Source organism: Brachyhypopomus gauderio, chromosome 19, assembly GCF_052324685.1.
Source record: "Brachyhypopomus gauderio isolate BG-103 chromosome 19, BGAUD_0.2, whole genome shotgun sequence".
Classification (NCBI taxonomy): domain Eukaryota; kingdom Metazoa; phylum Chordata; class Actinopteri; order Gymnotiformes; family Hypopomidae; genus Brachyhypopomus; species Brachyhypopomus gauderio.
The window spans coordinates 6101579-6128215 of NC_135229.1; the positions used below are offsets into that span (position 1 = coordinate 6101579).

Consider the following 26637-nt stretch of genomic DNA (forward strand, 5'->3'; position numbering starts at 1 on the left):
AGCCAAGACAGACTGGGGATTTTAGACTTTATTTTTGACTCGCGTAACATATTAAATCATGAAACTGGCAACGTTGATCTTGGTTTTGGGACGTTCATGCTGCTCCGTTGAGGTAGAGTGCCAGGAATTTGCTGAAGGTGTCAGGCTGATATCCTGACAAACCAGCGGGAACCTAAAGAACAAGGGGAAAACGTGACCGGCCTCCTCCCAAACCCAATCACACTCGCTACATTAGAATGGAACAAGACGTAAATGTACTATAGTACCTACCTGAACCTCCTTCTTCTTGATGAGGGGGCGGACCTTTACGAAGTCGTACAGCGCCTGGTCGGCGTCCACCCAGACGAGATTCTTCACGCCGCTGTCCGACTCGAGGGCCGTTGTGTTGAGCTGGAAAATCACAAACTGGAAGACACGGCCGTTGGTGCCGACGCTCTGCACCACGATGGGCTTCTCCAGATCCTTGGGCTCATTCTAGAAGAAGCAAACGACAGCATTCAGAACTGCACTGGGCTATTCAATGCGACTACTTGGAGATACTCCGCCCAAAAATGCAAATGAGCTTACAATGCTTAAAAGCTATTGGGCAAGTCGGCAGGTTTCATTTGCATAAGTTGAAATGGCATTTACTGGTTTTCTGTTGCTAGCAACATTAGCATATTTGGGTCAAGTTAATCCTTAACGATCCATGCGATGCCATAACCATGCTATACTAAGCAGGAATCCATCTCGTCTGGAGATGCAGGATCTTACTCCATAAAGGGCATAAGCACGAGCCAGTGCGTTCCCAAAGGCAAACATGATCATCTTGGCCCGGAGCTGGTCTTCCCGAAGCTTAGGGGTGTCGCCAGCCTCCTTTATGAACAGGGTGTGTGCATGAGGGTAAGGGTAGTCCTCTCTGAACCCTGCACAAAAGACATACATGTTGCTTTCACCATGCATTACACGTGGCAGCGATGATCTTTAGAGCTTCTGAGAACAACTGATCTGTCTGCTGTACATGAGAACTGCTCTATACAGATACACATATAATAATATGCTATATCCCCATATTACACTCATATACCTTTTATTTTAGTTAGAATATATTGTTATTCTAAGGTAGGAAGTCTCAAAATCCAGCACTGAAGGATCATTGGATCCCTTAATTTAATGCGTTTTCTGCTATAAAACACCCAGTTCTACTCATGACAGATTTCATTTAGCTGATCATTATGGGAGCAGCAGGACACTGAAGGTTTTGATGAATGGGGTTTGACATCGCCAAGCCCAGGGAAACGCAGGACAACTTGCCAGTGTGGTTCTTCTGCTCGTAGATGTGGGACCTCTGCAGATCAATGGTGGGGGAGATGGGGTAGGGTAGAAGGTCTCCAGGACGTACTGGGCCGTGGCCTCCACCTCCTCCTGTCCGGCCAGCACCGGGAGTGGGGCGGCGCTGCTCAGCAAGAGGCCGTTTTGGCCTCGGATCTGGAACAGATCCTCACCTGATTCAAAGGAGACCAATTCTTAATGAAGTCCTCTTCAAGCGTGTATCAGAGAGACAGAGGCACAGATCTTTTAGTTTTGTTGGTATAATTGCTCCTAATTGTCTAGTGTGTGGTCTGGCGTTTCCTTACTCTTGTAATTTGAAAGGTGCATGCCAAGAGCACAAACTGGTACTGTATCATTAATCAATAATAAGAGCTATTAGACATGAACCAAAAAAGCACATTTTCCAAGCCACAGCATGGGCCCACCCACCTCTGGTCCAGCTGGCCGAGAGGCTGTATTTGTTTGCCAGCATCCTCTTGGTCAGGGCAGGATGAGCGCCATGCAGACCTCTACACAGGTGGATCAGATTGTGCATGAGCGTTGGGCTGCAGAGGAAACAAGGAGTCCTGGATGAGAGAGCAGCCAGAGGCCCCCAGCGCAGGCAACGCGAGCAACCGCTTCGCCTCGTGAAACCGACCGCTAGCCCGTCCGAACCAGCGTGCCCGCGGCGAAATCCGTCGGCTTTTGTACTTCGTGCAATTTGCACATAATGAAGACCCTGGGGAAATGACAGCTGGTTTTTCGGCTCAAGACCTGGCCTTTACGGGTTCGGTGTCGCGCGGGGCCACGGCTCAGAGAGAAACCGGTACAAGACCAGCCGAGGCGGGAAGATCAAAAGGCCTCCAAAGGGCAGTTCTCCAGAGGGGCGGGGGGAGGGGCGCGGCCTATCAAAGCCTTGGCGAAGAGGCTCCCATGAATGGCAGGCCTCCCAGGGACAGGATTAATTAATAAAGGCTTTTCGGTACGGCCCCCTGCCCATCAGGCAGACTGCTCCGGGTTTAATGACGGTCATTAAATTCAACACCCTGTCACAACAGCACCAGGCCAAATGCCACCCTCCATGCTCAAGGTACTGAGCCAATTATGAAGCACTGGCCAAGAGGACAGTGGCCAGTGTGGGACAATATGGGACTGAAAGCCTCTGTATTGTGGCAAAAATGTTGCTAAATTTCACTATAGCACATGCACTGATGTCACTTCCGCGATGAAGAAGCTTTGCTGAATCACGTTTTGAAAGATTTAAGATTTTTTTTTTGCAGTTTCAAGCGTGCCTACTTAAATCGCATCTAGTATCAAAACAGTGAGCTTCTAAGATCACATTAAACATAACACTTTGACAGTTTGATGGTTTCCGGGTTTACTCTGCTACTAAAATGCCATTTACTAAAACCTGCATGCAAGTTCTGTTAGGTTCTTCCCATCAGAGCTGACAAGGAGTAAGAACTTCCACATGTGATGCAGCTTAGACGTTGTGGGCTGCAATCAGTTTATCATCTGCAGAAGAAAGTGTTGTGTTACTGTAATGAATGCATTACTTTAGACAGATAAGTATGGTAGGTACACACCAGAATCTCTCTCGGGAAGGCCGATTTTCTGTCGTGTCCCAGAGTCTGGCGTGGCTGATGGCATTCTGGACTCTCTCGTCCTGATTCTCGAGCTGATTTACCGGATCCTCCACTAATGACAGGAGCTGGGCAGGAAACTCCTGAATGACTTTGGACTTTGTAAGCCACAAAGCTTGTCTCACACCTGAAGAGAGATCATTAGCTGTATTTATTGTCATTCTTTACAGTAACACAATACACGAATCAGACGTAAAATAACTAGACAGCTACCTTCCAGCGCGTTTGTTCTCTGATTAAATATATAACACGGCTTCTCTTTGTACAGAGGCATCTCTTCGTGTTTGGGAGAGCGATACTGTTTGGGGTCCTTCCATCCCCGGTCCCAGTCAGGGAATATCGGCTTTGCTAAGCCGGGTACGTAGTGCATTCTTTCGGCATAAGTAATCCGTTCCAGTCCTGAGATCTCAGGTACATCTCGGGGCGCTTTTCTTGGAATAGTTTTCCCAGATGAGCAAGAACTTGTGGAGAAGCATCGATGTGACTTCTCTCGCAGCAGAGAGAGGACAAACCTAACCTCCTTCAATGCACACTGTTTTGGAATCATTGAACCAGATAACCCTAAACTATACAGAGATGCGTTAAACATTTTTCAAATTAAATGTTAGAAATTTCGAAAGGCTGAGACAGTAGGTTTTTATAAGTATAATCTGTTGTCTAGAGCTCGTTGTGACAGTTTTATCATGTTCCTTTAGGACGCAGCCATGTTTGCACGCAAAGACGTGTGGGTACGTTTCTTCTTCGAAGACTATAGTTTCAAATACGTCACATATCTTGATTCTTACTGCCACCTTCTGGTCATAACCGGTCATGAATAATGCGAGTACCACAACTTATGTTTGAGCGCCACTGTTAGACATTTTAAAGGGGTTTTCACTAATTATCCACGAGGAGCAAGATATGCATAATTTGATATTGCGAACTGAAAATTGAACTAATAAAGTCAACAACCGTTGTAATCTAAATGAACAAAAATGTCATCACACTTTAACTCTTTAACTTTGGGCACCCATACCTCACAGATACCTGGCAGAATTTGTAGGCATCGTGACAGGACTTCTCTTGAGAGTAATTTCCGTCTCAGACACCCAACCGAGTACAGTGACAGTGCTTTACAGCATAAGTGCTTTACAGCAAGCTGTCGTTTATAACATGTACCTCAAGATAAATGTCTACACTTTGATATTGTTAGTCGAGTAAATAGTGATGCTGACAAAAGGCTAGTTCATTCTGTCATCCGCGTGTTTCTTTACCTTACTCCTGTCAGTCCCATAAAAGGGAAGCATATGTATATGGAATGGGCATTAACATTTCATGTCGACTCTCAAAACAGTGTCATGACAAGCCACCCTTGTGTATTTGATAGCGCTCATTAAAATGTAGAGCCGAAGGTGAGGGGTGACCTGCCTATCAGATTACACATTCATTCTGCGAATGGAGTTGGAAGTGTCGTGTTACGTCTGCCGTTACCTGCCGCTTCCTTTCACAGCTTTGACATAATTCCTGTTCTCTCTCACTTGCGCCTTGTCCGCGGTGCATGAAGTCTGACACAGACTGAAACGAGTGTCACAACATGGGTTTAAGGATTGCTATTTACCTTAATCTGTTGTGTGTTTTTGGCAAAGCCGCATCCAGGAAAGGTAAGTGCATAAAGGAAAGTCACTGAAGTATTATAGTATCACAAGTCTGTTTATTGTAAATGAATGTTGTCATGATTCCCTTTAGTGACCATTTGCTTTATAACTGATTAAAAATAAATGATATAGCTATTGAGAACTATTACCCATGTGTCCCAATACCTGCATTTTCATTTAGGTGTTAAATGTGGAGGAATTCTCTCTGCGACCAGTGGCAACATATCAAGCCCTAATTTCCCAGGCCTGTACCCATATAACATCGAATGTGTCTGGCAGATAGTGGTCTCAGAGGGCTCCTCTGTGCTGCTAACGTTCTATCACTTTGAGCTGGAATATCATGCGAACTGTGCTTACGACTACATCAAAATCTACAACGGCATCTCGGAAGACGAGGGCAACCTGCTGGGGAAGTTCTGTGGAGACGAGTCCCCACCCCAGTTCAGCTCCTCCTGGAACATCATGTCAATCATCTTCCATTCCGACCGCCATGTTGCCCACAGGGGTTTCTCTGTGGGATACAGGAAAGGTGATGTTGTATTCTTCTTTACAGATTAAAGGGCCTCAGTAGGTTTTGAGCAGAAGGGTATAGGTGGAACAAGAAAGCAAATCACACACACAAGTAAGCAGAACATGCATCACACACACTCTTCAAAAAACAATAAACCAAACGATCAGCATTTGGCCAAGAACACACACACATCCATTCATGAGGAAGAGTTCACAAAGAGTAAGACACAAAATGGCTTGATGCCCACCATGGTTTTTGGTTCTGACAACAAGACTAAAGCCAGTCCACATAAAAAAAGTACTGGAAGATGCTGCAGGTTTTTGACCTAATAAATGGATGTTCAATCGCAGCAATGTGGTTGCAGATGATTAGTTTATGTCTCGTGCACCTCCTACTGTATTTGTCTGTGATGGAGAGGAGGTCTGTTGGGGATCTATGGGGATCTATCTATGGCACAGTGGACTGTACCAATACCTTTCTTTTTGTCTCTCGGGCAGACATGTGTGGGGGAGTCTTGACAGGCCTCTCGGGGGTAATATCTAGCCCAGGATACCCACTCGAGTACAGCAACAATGCTGACTGTTTGTGGACCGTGCACGTGTCCAACCGCAGTGTGGTCAGCCTGGTCTTCCTGGACTTCCAGTTGGAGAATAATGAAGGATGCAATTTCGATTACATTGCTCTATTTGACGGGCCCACCGTTAAGCATCGTCTCCTTGGGAATTACTGTGGCAACGACCGGCCTCCCAACACAGTAACATCGTCAAATCAGTTACTGGTTGTTTTTAAGTCAGACTTCAACATCGGAGGAAGAGGCTTTAGAGCCCATTACTACTCAGGTGAGATCATACGCTGCCCAAAAAGATCTTTAATCACACCTACTTGTTAAGAGTTTGGAAAAATGTGTTTTCTTTATTTTTGTAAGGTGAGTGTCAGCAAGTGCTTAAAGGTATCTTTGGGAACTTCACCAGCCCAAATTATCCAAACATCTACCCAAACAACATCAACTGCCACTGGACCGTTGCCCTGGAGCCTGGGTACAGGGTCAAGCTCTTCTTCCCCATCATAGACCTGGAAGACCAGAACAGCCTGACTGATGCGTGTGATTATGACTCCGTAGCTGTCTACGACGGAGACAGTGAGACAGACCCCTTGCTGGGATCCTGGTGTGGAACAGAACAGCCCCCTTTTTTGACTTCGAAGACAAATAAGCTGTTAGTCGTCCTTAGAACGGATCGGAACTCGGCTTTTAAGGGCTTTGTCGCTTCCTACACAGGAGGTGGGGTGTTTACAGAATGCTACCATTCAAGCGTCTTAGAGAATGAATGTAACTGTTGAGCAGAAGGTGGCCACACTGGAGGAGGTCGCACTTCCTTAGAGATAGTGGTGAGGAAGTGGGGCTTCTTCAGTATGAGCTCTATCCAAACTTTAGTGTTCAAGCAAACCCCTCTCTGAAATTTGTAGCTTAAAACCATATGCAAGTTTTCTCAGGTAGTAGCATTTACATACATTATTCTATTATCACAGTGCCTTTCTGTGTTGTGTCCCAGTTGTCCCAGTCAATGTAAGCTGCACCAGAACGGAGTTTCAAATTCAGATCCCCCAGCAGTCTTTGCCCCAGCTGGATCGGGACAGTGTGTATCTGGGAAATCCGTCCTGCTCGGCCCAGATGACGGCCACAACATACAAGATACTGGCTCGCTTTGTCAACTGTGGAACAGTTGGTCAGGTGTAGTTCTTGTGCAGATCGTGCAGTCCACACGTGTCGGCCATGAAACATACGTTCCGATACTCTTACTTGCTAGTATACTCAGTGCGTCACTGTCCTTAATATTCTGTGTATTTATTGTAATTACTGTACATCCTGCTTCTTCTCGGCTCTTCTCGCACTGCTGTGTTGGTCGTCGGCACTTTGCAGTCCTGCGTTCTCCGCTGCTGTTCAGTCGTTGTGTTGCGCGTAAACTTCGTTTGCACTTCCCGCAGAAACGGCGCAACATCACGATGCTGGTGAACGCGCTCTACATCGACTTCTCCGACGGAAAACAGCAGCACGTTCAGGAGTACGAGGTGCTGTGCGACGCCCAAAGGAAGGTGGCCATGATCAACATCATCTCGGAGGAAGAGCGCATCCAGCTGAACGAAGCCGCTCGCCTCGCGCTGGCCGCCAGCAGTCAGGGGAACGCCAAGACCGTGGAGGCGGAGCCTCACGAGCCCAGCGACATCGTCTTCATCAGCGTGTGCGTGCTGGCTGTTATTCTCATGCTGATTGCCATTGTGTGGCTGGTTCTTCTTTAGATACTGGACACTCAACTGCTGGCCAATCAACTTTTTTTTGTCTTTATTTAACAGCAGATGGGACCAAAAGAATGAACATTGTACAATTACAGTAGATTTAGTTTTGTTCTGTTTTTTTGTATACATAAGGAAAAGTTAGACGTCATAGTGAGTGATATGGACAATCATAATCCAGCCCTATGAAGATCAAATGGTCTGTTTGATGATTTTATGTACTGTAATATTAAGATATTACTGTTAAAAAGTATTAATAAAAAAATATATAAAAATATTTTATAAAAAGTGAAACTCAAAAAAAAAAAAAAATAAATAAAAATCAAATAAATAATTCTGTTGAAATCCAGATTCATCACCAGTGAATATTAAAATTTGTTGCAGTGTTCAGTTCGTTCTGCCGGTCTTACTTCTTCTTTTTGTGACTGCTTACAAATATGTTCACAGGCATTTTACCATCTTTAACCTGGGCTTTCACATGGGGCTTGTGTTTGAAAGCAAAAACAATAGCTCTCACAGTCCTTCGGTATGCTCCACTAACAAGCCGGGAGCATTGGTGAAACACCTCTCTCTCTATGTTTTCAACCAGTCCATGGTCACCCTGGAGAATCAATGAGGGGGGGAAATAACAATACATTTTTAAATCAGTTTATAGTCTTCATGTGTATTAGAATACTACTCAGGTAGGAACAATATCTAAGATCTTAAAAATCAGATGACTGTCCTTTTATACACCATATATAATGATTATAGAAATGATGTCAAAAGTACCTCCAATCCAATGCTGTCAGAGATGAGTTTTATCGCATTGCTCCTGAGTCCCTCGGTCTGTTTATCACAGCGAACCTCTATTGATGGTTTGTTTGCATTCTCCTCGATGAATGTTCTCCAGTGTCTGTAGACCTCCCTTGCTAAAGACTTCACTTCAGGGTCTGGATGCTCTTTCCGCAGCTTGTTAACCGTGTGGCCTAAAGGAACGTGATTATGTTTAAATGGTGTTTTTAATCTGTTAACGTACATGTTCTGTTTGCATTATGCACTGGTTTGTTTAAGTTCTTACCAATTTTGGTCGACTTTAGTACTTCCTGCGAAGGCACTTTCTTGTCAAGCTCTGTCAGTGCCATCAACATGTTCTCTTTGGACTGCCCGGGCAATTCAAGAATGGACTTGAACCTTTCAATGTCCTCGATCACCACTACTCTCTGAGAAAGTACAGTACAGTTCACCCAACCACCAAGCCAAGCAAGGGAGCAGCTAACTGGGTTACAGCTAACTGGGCTACAGCGCTTACCTTCAAAGACTCCAGTGTCACCTGGCGATATATTCTCTCTTGATGCTTTGGTCCATTTTTCGCCTGATCTTCCTTTGAAATGCGCACAACAAACTTGTCCATTTTTAAATATATATATTTTTTTGTCTACTTCCTTGTAGCTAGATAGCAGCTTACGTTAGTGTGGACGGGGATGTAGCTAGATAAATAAGCCAGCTATCTAGCACGCTGACGTTTAAATATAAAACACTAGTACTGTTTCACAAAAATATATATTTCCAAAAATCAGTATCAGTTCTGCCCCACATCCGTCCTAAAACAACTCAATAAACTTCATAATCATAACCGCAGATGTTTCTTTGGACAACTGGTATTAAAGGTGTAGGGAAGCGGAATCATATTTACACCTTGACAACAACGAGTGGAAATGTCATATTAAAAGTGTTTGCTATAAAACTTTGCTCAGTGGTCTAAGATGAAATTTTCATACACACAATACGAAAATAAACATACTACAGTCACAATTCTTACATTATTTAAGAATATAAGAATATATTGAATATTTATATCGACACACCGTCAACTGCAATAAACAAACCACTTTTCATTTGAAAAAAATTCACGACCACGTCATTTACGCTCACGTGACCTTTGTTTGCGCGCGAGTTTTTAGACCAACTAGCCAGCCGTACGGAAGTGTTGTCCGTTATAAAGGTAAACTGTTTACTTTACCAATTGCTAAGATAGTATAATTACTTTTACACACGTTTTTCTAGCCATATCGTTTTGGGATTATGTCTGTTTGAGTATTTCTGCCACTTTTAAGAGGTAACTTATCAATTTATCTAGTTAGCAAACTTGGCTAGCTAGCTATTATTGTTGCCAAGGCTGTAGTTAGTTAGCTCGACTTCCCCCTCTTGTCTTTCCCACAGAGTGACTCCTGTTATATTATTTTAAATGTTATTTATTTATATATAATGTATTATATATATATTTTTTTGCTAATTTCAGTGTTTACAGGCGGAATACGTTAAATTACGGACTCACGCACCGTTAACGGGGAATGGAAGCCGCACCGTGTCAAACCAGCAGTGTGAAAGGTCTTGAACATGGCACACGAGAGAAGGAGCACAGTACAGTTACACGGAAAGTTCCCCGTGAGTTTTATGGTGATACAATAACTGAGAAACGCACCTGTTACCTGCTTAAGCTGTCAAATGTTAAGTTGCATTTATATGTATGTCAAATAGTTGCTCATTTCGTGTGTTTTCGTCCAGGAGACGTTCAGATGGACATTGAATATCTGTATGAAGTTGTGCCACAACTGTCTCGAGTTTTCAGAATTACTGACAAAATTGGAGAAGGTTTGGATGAAATGTTTTCTTCATTGAAAACAAATGTTGAATTCATTGTGGCTCATTGGTAGCATTCGTCTTTTTTATTTAGCATATTAATTTGTATTGTTGATCATTCTCATGAATCTTAAATGTTGTTTTAATCTGTATGGACTGTGTGCACTGTTTACACATCACGCTTTACACGTGCAGGTACTTTCAGTTCAGTTTACCTTGGAGAAGCCCAGATCACCAGTGGTGAGAGAGAGAAGTTTGCCCTTAAACATCTTATTCCTACAAGCCACCCAGTGCGGATAGCGGCAGAATTGCAGTGTCTTACAGTTGCTGGGTGAGTGTGTCTTGCATGGTAGCAGGATCTAATAAAAAGCTGGTTCAATTTAAAAAACTTTGATTACATCAGCTTAAGTGGCTTAATGTTGCCGTCTCTCCTGCAGTGGGAAAGAAAATGTGATGGGAGTCACTTATTGCTTTAGGAAAGACCACCATGTGGTGATTGTCATGCCCTATGTAGAACACCAAGCCTTTGTGGTAAGTAGTGCAGAATTCTTGCTGCAACTTTAATCCCAGTCGATGCTTGTCTTAACTTGGCACATGTGACATAATCCAAGATCTCATTTTCTCTAGGATATTGTCGGCACACTGAGTTATGAGGAAGTGCGGCAGTACATTTACCATTTACTCAAAGCCTTGAAGCACATACACAAGTTTGGGATTATCCACCGTGACATCAAACCAACAAATTTTCTGTACAACAGGCGTGAAAATAAGTACGTGTCTGATTCAGTGTCAGAGTTGCCACAGTTGCATGTTAATAAACTGCTATCTACTACCATTTAATCTACATTGGAATTCATATTACAACAAGGGTTTCCGATTCCATCCCATCTGCCCAGGTATGCACTGGTGGATTTTGGGCTTGCGCAGGGGACTCCCGACACCCAGATCCAGCTGCTAAAGGTGGTGAAAGCTAAGGCTCACAGAGCTGGTGGTGGGTCTGCGGGGAAATGTGAGGACTCGCAGGGGAAACAGGCACAAGTACCATTACCACCTAACAAGAGGAGTCCGGTACCCCATTCATCCACAAAAGCTGCAGTGAAAAAGCCATGCACAAAGCACAATAAGGTGTCTGCACCTCCTGGCATGAGTTTCTCACACATTCAACCCTAGTGGGCATAGGTGTCGGTGTGGAGGAGCACTTCATCACATGTCTATATCTGTCTGTCTGTCTGGGGGCAGCCTTTATCCCTGTACATCTCTGCATATTGCTCTTTTGTTTATTTTTTAGGAGCTTCTGGGACTTTCCAAGACGTCTCGTTCTGTATTTGGGGAGAGAAACCTCAACAGCATAAATCATGCTAAAAATCCCTCGGATAAAATCGAGGTCAGGATCCATTTTATATGTTTGAATCCCCACACAGGTTTAAAAAATGTGGGAACTGATTAATTCGAACTGATTTCAATTTCAGGGACACCTGGTAAAACCGTCAAAGGCAGATGACATAAGTGCGCGCAAGCTTGCATCCACTAAACGCCGTGCTGTTCCCTCGAGAGGCCCAGCGGCGAGTCAGAAGCCGAAAAGCGCAGCACTTAACCCTCCTCTGACCTGCAACTGCTACATGTCTGACCGGATCTGTAACATCTGCCTGTCCAGGTAAGACCATGCAGAATACCGCCCCTCTCTGTCAACTTTAAGTAAATAATACGTTCATAATGACAGGAATCTTGCTTTTTACATTTGAATTATAAGCAGTGTGGGACTTGACTCTGGAATGTGTTTTACAGGAAACAGCAGGTGGCTCCAAGAGCTGGCACCCCAGGCTTCAGAGCTCCTGAAGTTCTGACCAAGTGCCCCAATCAAGGAACAGGTATGATGTCGTCCCCGTCCCATGTCTGTCATAATATAACATGAGAGCTGGTTTGTGATGGGAGTTGCAGAAACGATTTAGCGTTCTTGTTTTCTGTTCCTCGCCACAGCCATCGACATGTGGTCAGCGGGTGTCATTCTGCTCTCGCTTCTGAGCGGCAGGTATCCCTTCTTCAAAGCCAGCGACGATCTGGTGGCCTTAACTCAAATCATGACCATTCGTGGTTCGAGAGAAACGATGCAGGCGGCGGGAAAGTTCGGTATGTGCGCCGCTACCGTAGGTTGAACCTCGGCTGCCCGTTTTCATGTTTGTCCGCTAAAATGTATCCAAATGTTGTGGGGACGCAGGCAAGGCTGTGATGTGCAGTCGCGAGCTACCCCGGCTGGACTTGAGGATTCTCTGCGAGACACTCCGAGGCGTCCGCCCCTGCGGAGAGGACTCGCTTCCGGCCGAGTTCCGGGCCTCCCGACATCCCGCAGATGCCAAACAGGACCTCACCGACCCTGCTGCGACACAGAGCAGCCAGTCTCGCACGGACACTAGCAAAAGCACGGGACGGTTGCAGGACAGGGGGTGGGACAGTGTCCCTGATGATATGTATGACCTGTTGGACAAACTTCTGGATCTGAACCCAGAAACGAGGATAACTGCTGATGAGGCTCTGCAGCATCCGGTCTTTAAAGACCTCAGTGATGAGTGAACGTGCAGGGACCAACGTCTGTCCTGGGGGGCGGGGGGGACAGGTTTGAAATGCTGTATTCACTCCCCTCCAACCAACTTGGCTGACCCAATGAGTTGGGGTTATTTTTGTTTCATATGTGAAATGGAACATATGAAGTGCATTAATGTAATGGTGTATTTATTTTTTCTGATTCCTGAATAAAGCAATAGTCCTCAGATATAACTGTGGGAATTGCTCAAGTATTTGACACATTGCCTAGATTGCCAAGTGAAAATCCTACAGCACAAACTAAAGTTCATGAACTGTGCCACATTGGATTTACACAAACGTCCTGAACATGTTCAGTGTTTTGCCCTTTGCAAAAGAATAGGGATGAGAAGTTAATTAAATAAAATAATGGTCGGTCTGGCTTTGTAAAATGAGATTTTTATTCAATTCCTCGGTGCAAATATTTACAGTTGAGCTTCTTTCACAAATGCACATTCTTGAAGAATGTATTTTTATATATATTTGGAGTGTGATCCCACACTGGTATTTTTTTTCCGCATGTGTTCATACTATGCTTTGTCTTATCCAGTAAGGTTTATTTGTTCCCTTGCCAGTTGTATTTCTCCTTACTGCTTATTCCAGTTCCATCTTTGAAATTCTAAGGATTCTAGATATTTACATCTTTCATTTGCAAATACTATGTTCTATAAAAATACTTGAATTACATAAATGTTTATTGAAGGAATTAAAGAACTGTCTAGGTTGTGTTTGGATCTGAGAGTATAATTGCCAGATGTTAGATGCCAGAAGAGGTTAGACTGAAAGACACTGGGAGTTTGTGACAATGCAGGTGGCTACCTACGACCTACCTAATATTCTAGTTCCAAATGTTTTGGTGATCTTAAATACACACACATCTACTATAAAAGCTTCTGAAAGGAAGTGAAGGCCTTTCAAAAGATTTTAGGTGGTAGATCTAAATCAAGAGCCGTTTTAATCCTTATTGGATGGCTTCCCATTACAGTTGTAGGGTTGGGACCGTGGCATTTTGTTGAACAAAGCGGAGAGTTGTAATGGTCCTTGTGCCGAACGGTCCGACCTCTAGAGCCTGCCTTTGGTCTCGGCCACCTCCTCGATTCTCGCCAGGACGCTCTCGATCAAATCAAACGTGAAGAGGGCAGAACGCAGCACCTGGAGGGAGAGAGACATCATTCATACCCTCACTGTTTAAGGTTGGTGAGATTTGAACAGGCTGTACGTCAACGTGGCCAAAGCATTACCTGGGTCTGCATTTCAGGGGTCATGTTGGGTATTTTCTCATTGTCCACTGAAATTGTACAGACTGGTGATTTAGATTCTGCAAAAAGCACAAGTCATGACTTATTTTGAGATAAGCTCAAAATTATGCAAGGTGTATGATATTAAATTGATATTCAATTATCAGTTTTTTTACTTGTTTTTAAAGTATCTCTGTGGATCTAGTGAAAGATTTCACACTTTCACAAAATACATAAAATGCTACCTGCATGTGCTACTAAATCCTGCATGAAGGCACAAAATATAAATGGCACTGATTCAAGCTCCGATTTGACACTGAAACTCACCAGTTGGGTTGTCCTTATGCTCCTTAGTCCTCTTCAACTCTGCCTCATAATGCGCTCTGGACATGTTCAAGCCCGTCCGTAGGGGCTTCAGGTAGTTATCTTCTATCTTGTACAGCTCAGTCCATATCCCTGTCTGAGGAGATGGGTCAAACTATCAAGACCATCGGAACTCTGGGAAATGTAGTGCATCAGAAGAGCATTGAAGTGTTGCAGAAGAGTAACCTAACCTCATTCTCCCATTCTTTGTCTCTGATCAGCAGGTACCGCAGAAGATTCAGCGATTCCATGATCCTACAGTGGTACAGATCCATTTTATGTTCATTTAAAATGCTTTCTGAAAAACTCTGACATAAAACAAAGGCTAATAGTGGCGAGTCCATTTTAGCACATGGCATTTCGGGGGAGCATTTCGTCACCTATCTAAATAGCGCAAGAGGTCGGTTTCCGGTCCTTGAGGAAGACTCAGGACTTGCCGCAGCAAAGGAAGCAGATGTTTACCCAGGAACCACTCGTTCCCGTTACCTGGCTAGGGAGAAGAGCACAGGAACGACGTCCACGCTCAACACGTCACTCAAACTGGTGGACACGTTAACATCATCTCTCACAATATACCTTCATGGTGAAGTCGATCTGGTTTTTGATGTTCTTAATGATGTATCCCTCCACTCCAGCATGGCCACTTGTTTTGAGCATGCATCTGAAATGAGCAAACAACAGTTCTGATGTTGCACCAGCGGAATTACACCTGAACTCCTTCACTACAATACATGGTCACATTATCATTTAGAAGTTTTGATATGTACAAAATGGCTGTACAATTCAGTTAAATTTAATCGTTTGCGTTACAGAAAAAGTGGGGGTTCGCTTCTTGGAACTTCTTACCTGAAAAACTTGTATTTAGCCTCCATGTTCAGTTTGTCAATGCTCAGCTGGAAAACTGACAGTCCTTTAGTTCTCTGTGAATAAATCCAGACCTCTTTGAGCTCTTTGAGGGTTTATGTTAACAACTGCAGGCATGCAATCAACATGTCACAGTATTATGTCTGCAACTGTTAACACAAGCATTCATAAATTACATAAGATTTTTTGTATACAATTGGTACACGATTTCATAACTATTTGAATAATTAGAGACCTTTAAATAGACAATTACTAAAACATATAGGGTTTGATTTTGCAGATATTGTAATTGAAAAGTGTTTGATTTACCAGATTCTGAACTGGAGATAATGTCATCACTTTTATGACATGCTGAAAGGAAACACAAACACACACACAAGCAATTACACACACAAAAAATTACTTGATTCAAACATCAAAAAAGGACAAAAGACATTAGAAACTCAACATGGTGCCTCCATTACCTCTGGAACAGTAAAAAATGTTTTTAAATCCAAGAGGTCAACTGGTAGACTGTTGTTCTCAATTCTCACCAGAGTTTTCTCATACAGTTCCTGTGCAGACAAATTTTCATTGATCATATGGAAACTTCAAAACCAAAACAAATTCATGATGAATCCTATTTTAATATCTTGGTGTGTCTACTGTATTTTGCAGTGTTGTTCTTCTTACCAGCCCTTTCTGCAATCGTGATTCTTCGGTTCTGTGACAGTGAAACTGAATTTAGTGTCAGCCAAACAAAAACAAAAATCAATAAAACAAGCTCCAATAAAAACAAAGGTGATTATGATCAGAACTTGAACGAAACACACACCTGCTTAGCAAAACCTCAATGTATTCCATGTTGCACTGCATGACAAAAACAGGGCTGAAATTTAAGAAAAAAGCACAAAACATTGAAACTCAAATGAGGCCACAGATCAGAGGAACATCCTGCTGTATCTCCTGGGTGTCATTTTGAAAGTACCTCAGAACTGCAGGGAAGATGTCCATGGCGATGTGTTGTACAAAGAGCAGATGGGCCATACTGGCCAGGGACTCTTTAGGATACCGAACCTCCTCTTCGAGGAAGCCAGGCACCTCTCTTTTCCGTAAAATGCTGCGGCCCAGCAAATCAGGGAGGGACTCGCCGATACCGTTCAGAATGACCTAGAGATGGAGAGACAAGGTGGTGCATGAGATGGTGGCTCAGATGGTTCTTGAGAACGTCTAGAAACAGGACCGAGGCAAGATGAGCTTCTTTTTTTTTTTTTTTTACCAGGATCCCTGTGGCAAAATCCCTGAGAGGAGACTTTTCTAACGTGTCTGCATCTTTGAGCTGCACCTCCAAAAGCGGCTCACATAAACTCTTCATACAGCTGCAAAGGGAGTAGAACCATTTGTAGCAGTTTATAACAACACACCAAAAATTAATTTCTATAAACCTATAAGATCTATATAAGATAAATCTATAAGATAGCTCTTAGCTCTTAGGCTTTAGCTGATCCACCGCCGTGTCAGGAACCTACAATTTCAGTATCTCCACCCTGAGTTCGTTCTCACGGGGCAGGCCGCGATCTCCCCTGGCGTTGGCTTTGATCTCGTCCACGAAGGGCCTAACGAAGCCCAGGAGCTCCAGGCAGCAGCGGCACAGCCCGAACACGTCGTCCTCCTCCTGCTCTTTGCTCAGGGGCACCGGAAGCTTGGCCACCTGGCTGAGGAGGGTGGAGAGGGCCATGCCCACCGAGGAGGCCTTCTTCCTGCCCAGCTTCAGCAGCACTGTGCAGTGGTACAATACGGACACGAAATCATGGACACATGGGTACTGCTGGTTTCTAAAATGAATACTGAAGCCAAAATTCAAAGGACTGCTGACACCACTGACAGCTTTTAGGTTAAGAGGTCGGCTTCAGACTTATGAAATAGCAGCCTGCAAATTATCGTGTGTGTGTGTGTGTATGTGTAGTCCAGTTCTGGGAAACTGGACTACAGGTACATACAGGAGTTCTAGAGACTAGAGAAGAGAGACCACAGTATGTTCACCTGACTGCAAGGGTTTGAGTAGAAGGATGATGGTCTCAGCAATGAAATCTGAATGTGGCTCTTCAATCTGCTCCAGCAGGCCAACCAGGAGCTCTTTGGGGCTACAGACCTGGTGCAGAAATACATAACAGTGTGACCATTGTGGAGGATAAACGATAGTCTATCAACTCATCACAGGTAAGATGGCGGCAGAGCAAACCTCTAATAAGTGTGTGAGGATGGCATGACAGTGAGGGAGATTCTTGTCTTCTTTCTTCAGAAGCACCTTCACCAGAGGCTCTAACAGGTTCCATCCCATGCACCTAATAATATTCTTCAAAACAGAAAAAGTCTGCTCTCTGAATCGGGTCTTCGTGATAATTTTATACATTATATCACTGTGTATTAAACACATTCCAAATTTCAAGCACTTTACCTTATTTTTCTCATCAATGACAATACTCAGAACTTGAGCACTGTCTCCTTGTTTTATGCAGGTTCGCCCAGCAGTCTGGAACAGGTCAAAGTCAGCTGATGAGAAGTTTCCATCCTGAATGTTTTGCTGAAGAGATAGAAGCAAGAGACAGATCATCAATGCAAAAACGAGCAAGAGATGCCACATTTGAATCTAGTTTACCCTCAATCTAGTCTATGCCTCAATACTGATCCTCTGACTTACACATCTCTGGACGACATCGCTGAACTGCTCCAGTGCCATTCTTAATGCATTCCTGGCTTCTTTGCCTGTGAGAATCATTTGAGTATCATTCTAAGAAAATTCAAAGTGAAGTCAGTAACTGCTTTAGTCTGAAACATAGCCCTCTGCAGCATTATCTGTGAAATGAGCATCAGAGGTCTGTGAATGTCAGTCTTATTGACAGGTCTTTGTTCACAGCATCGCTTGCTTATGGATACAGAAATAAAACCAGAACTGTAAACATCATTTCAGCACGTTTTTGAAGCAACTGAACATCCCATTAACAATGAAACTATACAATTAGGCTAAACTCGAAGCTGTTTAATAAATATCTTGATGTAAAATCGAAAAATATTGCAGAATCTACAGCAATGCGCTAGATTTTAAAATGATATAATCGATATAAACTGGGATTATTTCATCCAGCGAGATAACGTGGACTTTTTGGACAGCTAGCTAGCACAATTAATCTACATGACTAGCCAGTTAGCCAGCTTGGCTAACTAACAAACTGCTCAACATCAAACGTAAATACAAACAGTAATATTTTCATGAATGCCTTTTTCTATAACGCTATGAGATTACATGATTAACACAGACCAACGTACTTTTGGCGATCGCTAACGTTACTGTGGAGCGGAAAACCAGACCAGTAAGTTACACGCCTCTTTCAACGCGTTTTGGACCAAACGTGCCACATTCGGCTCGCCGTAGCGCGATGACGAAAGCGGAAACAAACGACGGGATTGTTTTGATAGAAGAAAGCATGGAACCGAGGAACAGGAGACAGGTCGGCGCATCTAAAACCAAGAAGAAAGGTATCTTAAAGGAACACAATTCCTTTTTAAATTATAATTTGACTCATTTTAACATTTGAACAAGGCAATGCGCAGCAAGGTGTGTAGCCAACGTTAGCTTGCTATCTATGCCAGCAATTTTCAGTACCTAACCAGTTAGATCACTTGTGTTTGTGTTGTGTTGTGGTGTGTGAAAGTTCTAACTGCATCAGTGAGCCTCGTCGTTGGTCTTCCTCTTCTCCTCTGCCAGACATCTGCTTCCTAATATTGTCCGTTCTCATTATTCCCAGTGGGAATCACAGCAGTCTTGTAGACTTTCCCTTTCATTCTGGCTTGTATCTTTCTATCACAAATCACGCACAACAACTCCGCTCCATCCGCTCCACCCAGTCTGCATATCTCTCATTCTCCGTTGCTCTGTACTCTCGCGCCCAAGTATTTTAAACTCACCCACTTTCATCACTTCTGTGTAACCTTTCCTGCCGCCATCTGTCATTCTTACATATGTACACCGTTTCACTCCTGCTAAATTTACTTCCCTGACACCCACGCACAACTCCATCTCCACACACACACACCTCCATCTCTCCACACACACACACCTCCATCTCTCCACACACACACACCTCCATCTCTCCACACACACACACCTCCATCTCTCCACACACACACACCTCCATCTCTCCACACACACACACCTCCATCTCTCCACACACACACACACACCTCCATCTCTCCACACACACACACACACCTCCATCTCTCCACACACACACACACACCTCCATCTCTCCACACACACACACACACCTCCATCTCTCCACACACACACACACACCTCCATCTCTCCACACACACACACACACCTCCATCTCTCCACACACACACACACACACCTCCATCTCTCCACACACACACCTCCATCTCTCCACACACACACCTCCATCTCTCCACACACACACCTCCATCTCTCCACACACACACCTCCATCTCTCCACACACACACCTCCATCTCTCCACACACACACCTCCATCTCTCCACACACACACCTCCATCTCTCCACACACACACCTCCATCTCTCCATGGACACAGACCTCCATCTCTCCGGACACAGACCTCCATCTCTCCAGGCTCCCCCTCATCTTGCTGGATCATGGTCCATGGAGGTTCATGCCTTGGTGCATTCCCACTTCCTCTTAAAGCCCATCTTCATTCTTCTCACCACTGTCACACTATCCTTATAACCTCATACCACTATCACACAGTTCTCCGCCATTCCCGAGTTCCTCATACAATACCACAGCTCCTCGACCATAAGCTTTCTCTAGATCCACAAACACACAACACAGCAACTTCTGGCGTTCCATATGTCTCAGTCAGCATTCTCAAATCTCTGTTCCTTCTTCCTGTAGACCTGCCCATCTCCCTTATTCTTAAAACTCCTCTCCATTACACTTCTTCCCCAGATTTTGATTAACAAACCAGTTTCCCTCTATGAGATCTTCTGTCACCAATGTTGGTTTTATGTGCGTTACAGGTGGGCAACCTCACACGAGGTCAGCTGCAGAGGAGGCCAAGAGGTATGACGGTTATCCTTCTTATTTGGAATTGTAGCTAGTAGCATTATTTATCTACAAGTAGCTAGAACTCCTTGTCATGTAAAGTATATGTTGTCTGTGGATTAAAATATTAGGTATCCTGTTCTAATTTGGTTCCTGAGAAGGTGCAACTCTTTTCACAGGAGAGAGGTTTTGAAAGAAACCCTGAGGGAGAAACTTGAATTGGAGAGGAGGGCTCTTCAAGTTGTGGAACGGTTGCTGGACGATAATGTGACAGAGGATTTTCTTATTGACTGCGTAAGCCCGCTAGCTAACTTGGCTAACTGACTTCTAATAAGGGTCACATTTAAACAAACAGGCCCTGTAGCAGGTCTCCTTTATGGTGTTGCCTCTTTCTTGCTGACTAATGAAAGTTTATGCTTTAGGCACAACTGATCACTCCAGCCAACTATAGAGATACAGTTGAAGAACGCTCCATTGTTAAACTCTGTGGGTATCCTATATGCCCCAACAAACTGATCTGTGTAAGTCCCATTTTTGCTGTTCCATGAAATTACAGATGTGCCTAATAAATTGCTATGATCTGTATAGCGATGATTGAGAAAAAATCTTTGAATGCGGTCATATGTTTGCAGTATTATATGTATTGTATTATGTCACTCGTTATGGTCCCTTTAATATAATTTGTATGTCCAATATCACAGGTTCCTACTCAACAGTATAAAATTTCCACCAGGACAAACAAGGTTTATGACATCACCGAACGTAAGGTATCGAAGTGCTTGGACGCACGATTTGTGGTTGATTTCTCTTCCTATTCCTTTCCTGAAATAGTGTTCCTGTGTCTGTTTCAGTGTTTTTGTAGCAATTCCTGCTACAAAGCCTCAAAATTCTTTGAGGTCCAGATATCAAAATCACCACTGTGGCTGAGAAAAGAGGAGAGGTACTACACTGTACTTGCTCTGTGTTTCTACACATCTTTTTTTTTATCTCAGTTTGGTACCAGAATGAAGTGTTGTGATATTGTTTTCTATATAGACCTGCCGATGTCAAACTCATGAAGAAGGAAGATGGGTAAGAGTACGGCTCTTTCTTTTTATATTCCTATAACATCAGTTGGAAGGTAGACTGTAGTTCACTGGCTGCCGTTCTTCTGTGCTCAGAGGCAGCTCAGGGCTGGAGGTGCCGCTGATGGACAGAGCAGTGAGAGCAGAAGAAGTTGAGAACCCCGTCTCGGAAGCAGCGGAGCGTCTCGGGGACTTGGCCGGAGAGAGCGAGGAGGAGCAGGAGGACTTTGTGTCCAGCGTGGTGGCCAGACGGGGGACGCGGGTTCACTGGGGAGAGCTGCCCAGGCATCATGGAGGGAATGAGAAGGACCAGTGGCTCGAAGGTGACACGAAGGACACACAGGCCCAATGTCTGAGGCCTGAGAATGGAAAGAATGAACCTTCGCTGTCCTCGCCACTACAAGGTGACCCACAAGACTGTCCAGCCTTGCAGAGTAAAGTCACACCAGTGGAATATGCTGTAGAGGAAACCAGGGAGCTTTTAGACCAGTGTGTGCTGTCAGATACCCATTCCTCTGGGGTCACGCCACAGGACCCTGTTAATGATGCACCTCAAAAAGTTAGCGATGTGAACACGGATGTCGGAGACACTCCTGACACTGGCCTAAACATCTGCCAGGTGGGCATGAGCAGGAGAGGAGCTACTGAGCTCAAAAGCCTCCTGAAGAACCACAGGAGAGCAAAGGCAGAGCCTCTGTCAGTCAAGCAGGACCTACTAGAAGCTCTCAGGCGCACTCTGCTGGAATGGAGAACTGAGGAGACTTTAAAGTTCCTCTATGGACCTGAATACACCTCTCAGACTGATGCCACACTACCCATTGAGGAGGAGGAGGAGGAGTTGGATGAAGATGACCTGGAAGATCTCGAGGGAGGTTCAGAGAAGGCTAATCGGTGCAGAGGACGTCAGGCCAGGCCCAGTTCTGCAGCGCCCGATTACCACACACTGAGGAAAGACGCGAAGCTGCTGGATCTCAGGGTGCGGGAGTTCTACAAGGGAGCGTGTGTTCTGTCTGAGGAGGTCGATCCAGACTCTGTGGAAGAGGCTAAAAACTCAGAGGTGACCAGTTCTGCTCCCTTCATGTCCCACACAGCTAAACTCGTCCTGCCCAGGACTTCTTTGAGCACACTTACAACAAATCTTTTTGTGTAACATTGTATTTTTTTATGAATTATAACACGTTTCACCAAGTACTTGATAATATTGCATAATATCATTATCAATAATATCAGATTATTTTTTTCTGCCATACAAAAATTTAGCAGTGGGCTTCATGAACATGTACCAAGAGATATATTTGCTTGTTTCAGAAATTTGACACATGCAGTTACTTACAGTGGCCTGTTGGGGGCACTGCACACATGCGTTGGAGACACCAGCTCATCTGAAATTTTCCCAGTTACTCTGCTTTATTATGGCCTGTATGAATGTATGTTTCTGTAGGACAGCAATAAGGGTCCTGTTCTGCCATTGGTGGATTCTCAAGCACCACATGTAATCCAGAAACGTATAGTTGTGGAGAAGCTCAGCAGAAGGTCTGTATGTCCTTCAAAACGAGTGCGTGCCACCAAGATCTAGACATTACGCAATCACAGACTAGATATTACAGGAAAGTGTTGTGTCTTAAAAAAAAAAATGTTTTAAATAGAGACTCGTGGTTGAAGTGGTTCAGCATTGTGAAGTTCACAGACAGTAACAGTAGAAAAGCATACGCTTGAAGTTCTAGGAAATGAGAGAACTTTTGTGCTTTAGTTGTGCTCTGGTGACGTTTCAGTCTGCGCTCTATATTCCTTCCATTTTCGGCATAAGCGTTTGTTCGTTTTCTTGTCCAGCTTAAGAGACATTGTGGGGCCCCTGCGTGTAACCATGAGTGAGATTATCAACGACATCAACAGCTTGGTCAGGACTTTCAGGTGAGCTGCATCCTTTGTTGTCCATTTTGTGCTTATTTGTAATTAATTTTGAGTACACCCTTAATTCCTTTATGGCAAGCTGTGATATATAGTCAGATAGTCCATGCATCAAAGATATAATCAGATGCATATGTATTAAAGCCATAAGTGGAACTATGAACTGTGAGATTATTTCAGTCTTCACACGGCCTAGAATAGTGATTGGTCATGGAGGTGGCGTCAACAGGAAGTTGTGGCTTACACTTTGTAGATGATTTAGCGTGGGCTCAGAAGGGGCACTTCACGCTTAGATTGAAGCAGCTTCCAGGAATTCTGCTGTTGCTGTGAGGGGCCACTAAATCTGAACCAGGCACACAAAGGCACCACACTAATTAAAGGTGTTAAAGTCTGCCGGTTTCGGTAATTTCCAGCTTCCCATCTTATAGATTTTACTGCAATGACTCACATCCTATAGCTTATTTTATAGCTTAAGTCATAGGATGTATTTTCACTCTTTGACTCACTGCTGTACCAATGGTTTCTGAATTATTCCTCGTATTAATGAGATCACACCTTTTGACAGATTCACCAACGTTAACATTAGTCACAAGCCTCCCGAGTGGACCCTGATTGCAGTGGTTCTTCTATCAGTGTAAGTCTCTCTTCTTCTTTTTTTTTCTTTTACTCGTTCAGTCATACCAAATGTGGTCAGGTTAAGCTAACACTGTTAGCCTAATTAGTCAACCCCTGAAACATTCCCTAATCTCATTTTGTGTCTACATCAAAATTGAGGGATAAGATGAGAGAATTTCTTGTTCTGTAGCGTTGAACATCAGGGATTCGACTACTAAAGTTCCCCAACAACGCATTTATCCTCTGGTATCTGTACAAACTCGCGTGGGGAAACTACTGCACACTGGTATTTCGTGCTAGTGGAAAGAGCTCAGAGTCTGGGCCTGGAGGTGGTGTATTTTGGCGGTATCTGTGGTGGAATACTGATTGCGGGTTTATGACGGCTCGGTGACCTGCTGTGCGCCGACGGTGAAAGTGCGTGCGGGATGGGCCCGACAGCTGGACTGCAGGACTGGAAGGGACCTTGGCTGAGGAAATCAAGGGGCATTGTTTTCCCTGCGGGAACACCCACTCGACGGGGCATTTTACACCAGAGTGATTTGTGTGCGCGCTGCGAGTTACGTACTGTGCGTGCGTCGGAGGGGGAGACGTAGAAATGCAGGGGTCATCTCGGGGTTCCCGTAAACATCACGACACGTACACAAGCCTTTGAGATCTCGTCAGTGTTTATAGTTCTATGGTTGTAGCTGCGACATATGACGCATGACGTAGAAAGATGCGTGAGGGATTATGTATATGAACTGATCTTCACTTGTGCTTGCTTTCTGTATCATTATCGGTATCCGTAGGTATTGAGGTCTGTGACTGGGGGTGGAGGGACCGTCAAAAGACAAATGAATGTAGTTGCATATGATTTCATGAAAACGCCAGTCAGTAATCAGTATTCGTCTCTGAACCATGTCTGAAGGTATAGTGTCGGTATGTCTCGGAGTCGAAGGAAGGTGGCGTGCGTGTGCGTTGGGCGTGACGCCCCCAGGGTGGTGTTTGCACAGCGACAGGTGGTGCGCGCCACTTCCCCAGGTTTTATGAAGGCTGTGGGGAGCTCCGCCGGCTAAGGGCCCTGCTCGCAGTTCCGTGTTGTTGTCCGGCTGAGTCAACAGAGCCCCTGCCGTCTCCGCCCGGCCCGCCGGCCCGGGGCCTGTGGCATGGGAACCGTCCCACCTGGAGGGCTGGGCCGGCCTCGCTCCCTGTCTGTCAAAGCTCTGATTTGCCGTTTACTGGCACGGTGGACAAAGTCCAAACAGATGATTTAATACTCTCGCTTGGGCTGAAGGAAGTCACTTTGTTTTAAGAAGCAGTGCAAAATTGTTATTAAAAAGCTGCAAAATGCTTCCTGTGTGTGTGTGTGTGTATGCGCTCATCGGCGACGTTTCAGATGTTGGCTCCCTCCTGTTCTCAGCTTTCCAGTGAGATTATGATGGCCACGTGTTTGCGTGGTTTTCCTTCTGTGCATGCAGCAACACCTTTTGTTGATTAACAGCTAGCTCTCAGTTAGCCTCGTTGTATTATCATTGTTGCAAAAAAAAAAAAAAAAAAAAACGTATGTATTGTAGCAGAATGCCAAAAGGCACACGGTGGCGAGGTCCCAATATGTGGCGTATATGATGAACGCACCTTGTGTGGCTTTAGACGGCCTTTTCTTTCCGTTCATGAATAATTTGGTTGTCGGCCTCTCTTTGCCTGATGCCAGGCGTGCATCTAGCTTGTGCTGTTTTGTCCGGGCTTGCTGAATAATGGATGGTGCTCCCGAAATGCAAGAGCAGGTGGAAACCGAGACGCCGTGTTACTCTTCACGCCGAGAGGGAGGTTGGGGGGGGGGGGGGGGGGGGGTGATTTCATGCACGCACGCTGCAGTAGCGTCTGTAACTCACTGATTTCAACTTTCAGTGTGGTGGTGGGTGGGTTGGTGCACCGATCTCGATAGTCTCGATGGTGACGTAGTTAGTTTTGCTCAGAGAGGGCTCATATTTCCAAATGAATTTGAAAAGGTGTGACCCGTTTTGGGTTTACTGCTCGTTTATGGCCTAATTAGCACCTCCTGACACCTCACTGATTCTGCCAGTCTCCTTCCTGGTTTTTTTCCTCTATCAATTATATTGTGGCTGTCCTGTCATGAGCTGATATCAGAAGCTCTTATTCTGGGTATGAAAGTGAGGAATTCAAGTAGGGATGACCAACAACAACATCAACAATAGTAATTATTAAACTGTGTTGCCTTGTTGAGTCCTGGCCAAATCTTTGCTGTGTTTTCATAGAAAAACTGTTGCTTTGCTGTCGAATAGCCCAATCAGCTGCCCCAAAGTGCCCAGCACACAGGACTCCTGCTTCCCTGTCACGGCACAGTTCAGTCTCCCACATCATGGGATGTTCTCCAAGCACGTCGACGTGCTTTACAGCACTTCATGAGTCTGATATTTCTTTGAACCCATGACGGCATTCGTTCGCCTCTGCCGTGCTTGAGAGATCCGTGACTGATCTATGACCTTCGCTACCAAACAGACAGAAGTTGACGTTTTCTCATCCTGCATTCTCTTTCCGACCATTTATCTTTAAAAGCTCATGCATTGTGGCCATTGTGGATTTTTGAAGGTATTAATATATGTCGACACTTCTTGTAGTGATGCAGCCAAAAAGCCATCAGCTGTAGCCGCATGACAAACTTTTGGCACTTCTTTTGAATGTTTATGACTGTGCTCTGTCTGTCGGTCAGGTTAACGGAAGTGTCACCACTGCTGAAAGCGTCCATGGTGAAGGCGTCTTCAGTGGAGTACATCACTTCACTCATGAAGGCTCTTAGACTGGACGACCAGGATCTGCAAAACCTAGTACTGCTTTTCAAGCCTAAGGGACAAGTTCCATCCTCCCACTTGGATGTATAAAAATATAAATAAAAATGTTATCGATGTATAATGTGCCATCTGTTTACTTTGTGTTTTTTGCTGGTAAGTTTAGACATACAG

General features: G+C 44.5%; 6 protein-coding genes across 11 annotated transcripts; 3 read left to right on the forward strand and 3 right to left on the reverse strand.

Moving 5' to 3' along the window:
* Positions 1-10: 10 nt before the first annotated feature.
* mrpl37 (mitochondrial ribosomal protein L37) lies at positions 11-3754 on the reverse strand. Its single transcript, XM_076982034.1, is given in 8 exon segments — positions 11-172; positions 271-474; positions 754-905; positions 1294-1357; positions 1360-1484; positions 1741-1856; positions 2877-3060; positions 3147-3754. Coding segments are annotated over 8 exon segments (1299 nt in total). The 5' UTR covers positions 3523-3754; the 3' UTR covers positions 11-94.
* Positions 3755-3922: 168 nt separating this feature from the next.
* cdcp2 (CUB domain containing protein 2) lies at positions 3923-7400 on the forward strand. The gene is made up of 6 exons (XM_076982033.1): positions 3923-4573; positions 4749-5096; positions 5576-5917; positions 6004-6357; positions 6629-6807; positions 7062-7400. Exons 1-6 carry the CDS (start codon positions 4507-4509, stop codon positions 7371-7373), a joined length of 1602 nt encoding a protein of 533 aa, XP_076838148.1. The 5' UTR covers positions 3923-4506; the 3' UTR covers positions 7374-7400.
* A 2-nt stretch (positions 7401-7402) lies between these two features.
* On the reverse strand, positions 7403-9251 carry tceanc2 (transcription elongation factor A (SII) N-terminal and central domain containing 2). Its single transcript, XM_076982039.1, has 4 exons — positions 8659-9251; positions 8428-8569; positions 8139-8335; positions 7403-7968 (listed from the first exon to the last, which is right to left on the reverse strand). The coding sequence occupies exons 1-4, from the start codon at positions 8758-8760 to the stop codon at positions 7774-7776; spliced, it is 636 nt and encodes a 211-aa protein (XP_076838154.1). The 5' UTR covers positions 8761-9251; the 3' UTR covers positions 7403-7773.
* Positions 9252-9274: 23 nt separating this feature from the next.
* Positions 9275-12945, forward strand: cdc7 (cell division cycle 7 homolog (S. cerevisiae)). 5 transcript variants are annotated; one of them, XM_076982026.1, is made up of 12 exons: positions 9275-9351; positions 9649-9794; positions 9915-10001; positions 10185-10320; positions 10427-10520; positions 10617-10759; positions 10886-11114; positions 11278-11373; positions 11459-11643; positions 11775-11857; positions 11967-12116; positions 12205-12945. In XM_076982026.1, the coding sequence occupies exons 2-12, from the start codon at positions 9701-9703 to the stop codon at positions 12555-12557; spliced, it is 1650 nt and encodes a 549-aa protein (XP_076838141.1). In that variant the 5' UTR covers positions 9275-9351; positions 9649-9700; the 3' UTR covers positions 12558-12945. The 5 variants fall into 5 exon arrangements, with proteins under 5 accessions (XP_076838141.1, XP_076838147.1, XP_076838143.1 ...); XM_076982032.1 differs by having other exon boundaries at positions 10886-10949; XM_076982028.1 differs by having other exon boundaries at positions 9305-9351; positions 9658-9794.
* Positions 12946-13580: 635 nt separating this feature from the next.
* glmna (glomulin, FKBP associated protein a) lies at positions 13581-18482 on the reverse strand. 2 transcript variants are annotated; one of them, XM_076982025.1, is made up of 19 exons: positions 18338-18482; positions 17712-17776; positions 17469-17594; positions 17253-17366; positions 17054-17162; positions 16540-16789; positions 16290-16389; positions 15999-16180; positions 15846-15899; positions 15704-15734; positions 15496-15585; positions 15341-15382; positions 15014-15087; positions 14744-14828; positions 14548-14657; positions 14359-14422; positions 14132-14264; positions 13808-13884; positions 13581-13718 (listed from the first exon to the last, which is right to left on the reverse strand). In XM_076982025.1, the coding sequence occupies exons 2-19, from the start codon at positions 17748-17750 to the stop codon at positions 13629-13631; spliced, it is 1770 nt and encodes a 589-aa protein (XP_076838140.1). In that variant the 5' UTR covers positions 17751-17776; positions 18338-18482; the 3' UTR covers positions 13581-13628. The 2 variants fall into 2 exon arrangements, with proteins under 2 accessions (XP_076838140.1, XP_076838139.1); XM_076982024.1 differs by having other exon boundaries at positions 17712-17801; positions 18338-18402.
* rpap2 (RNA polymerase II associated protein 2) lies at positions 18415-26636 on the forward strand. The gene is made up of 12 exons (XM_076982023.1): positions 18415-18547; positions 20066-20108; positions 20270-20384; positions 20513-20611; positions 20792-20857; positions 20942-21030; positions 21126-21161; positions 21251-22211; positions 22596-22687; positions 22985-23065; positions 23628-23696; positions 26388-26636. The coding sequence occupies exons 1-12, from the start codon at positions 18448-18450 to the stop codon at positions 26554-26556; spliced, it is 1920 nt and encodes a 639-aa protein (XP_076838138.1). The 5' UTR covers positions 18415-18447; the 3' UTR covers positions 26557-26636.
* Position 26637: the final 1 nt, after the last annotated feature.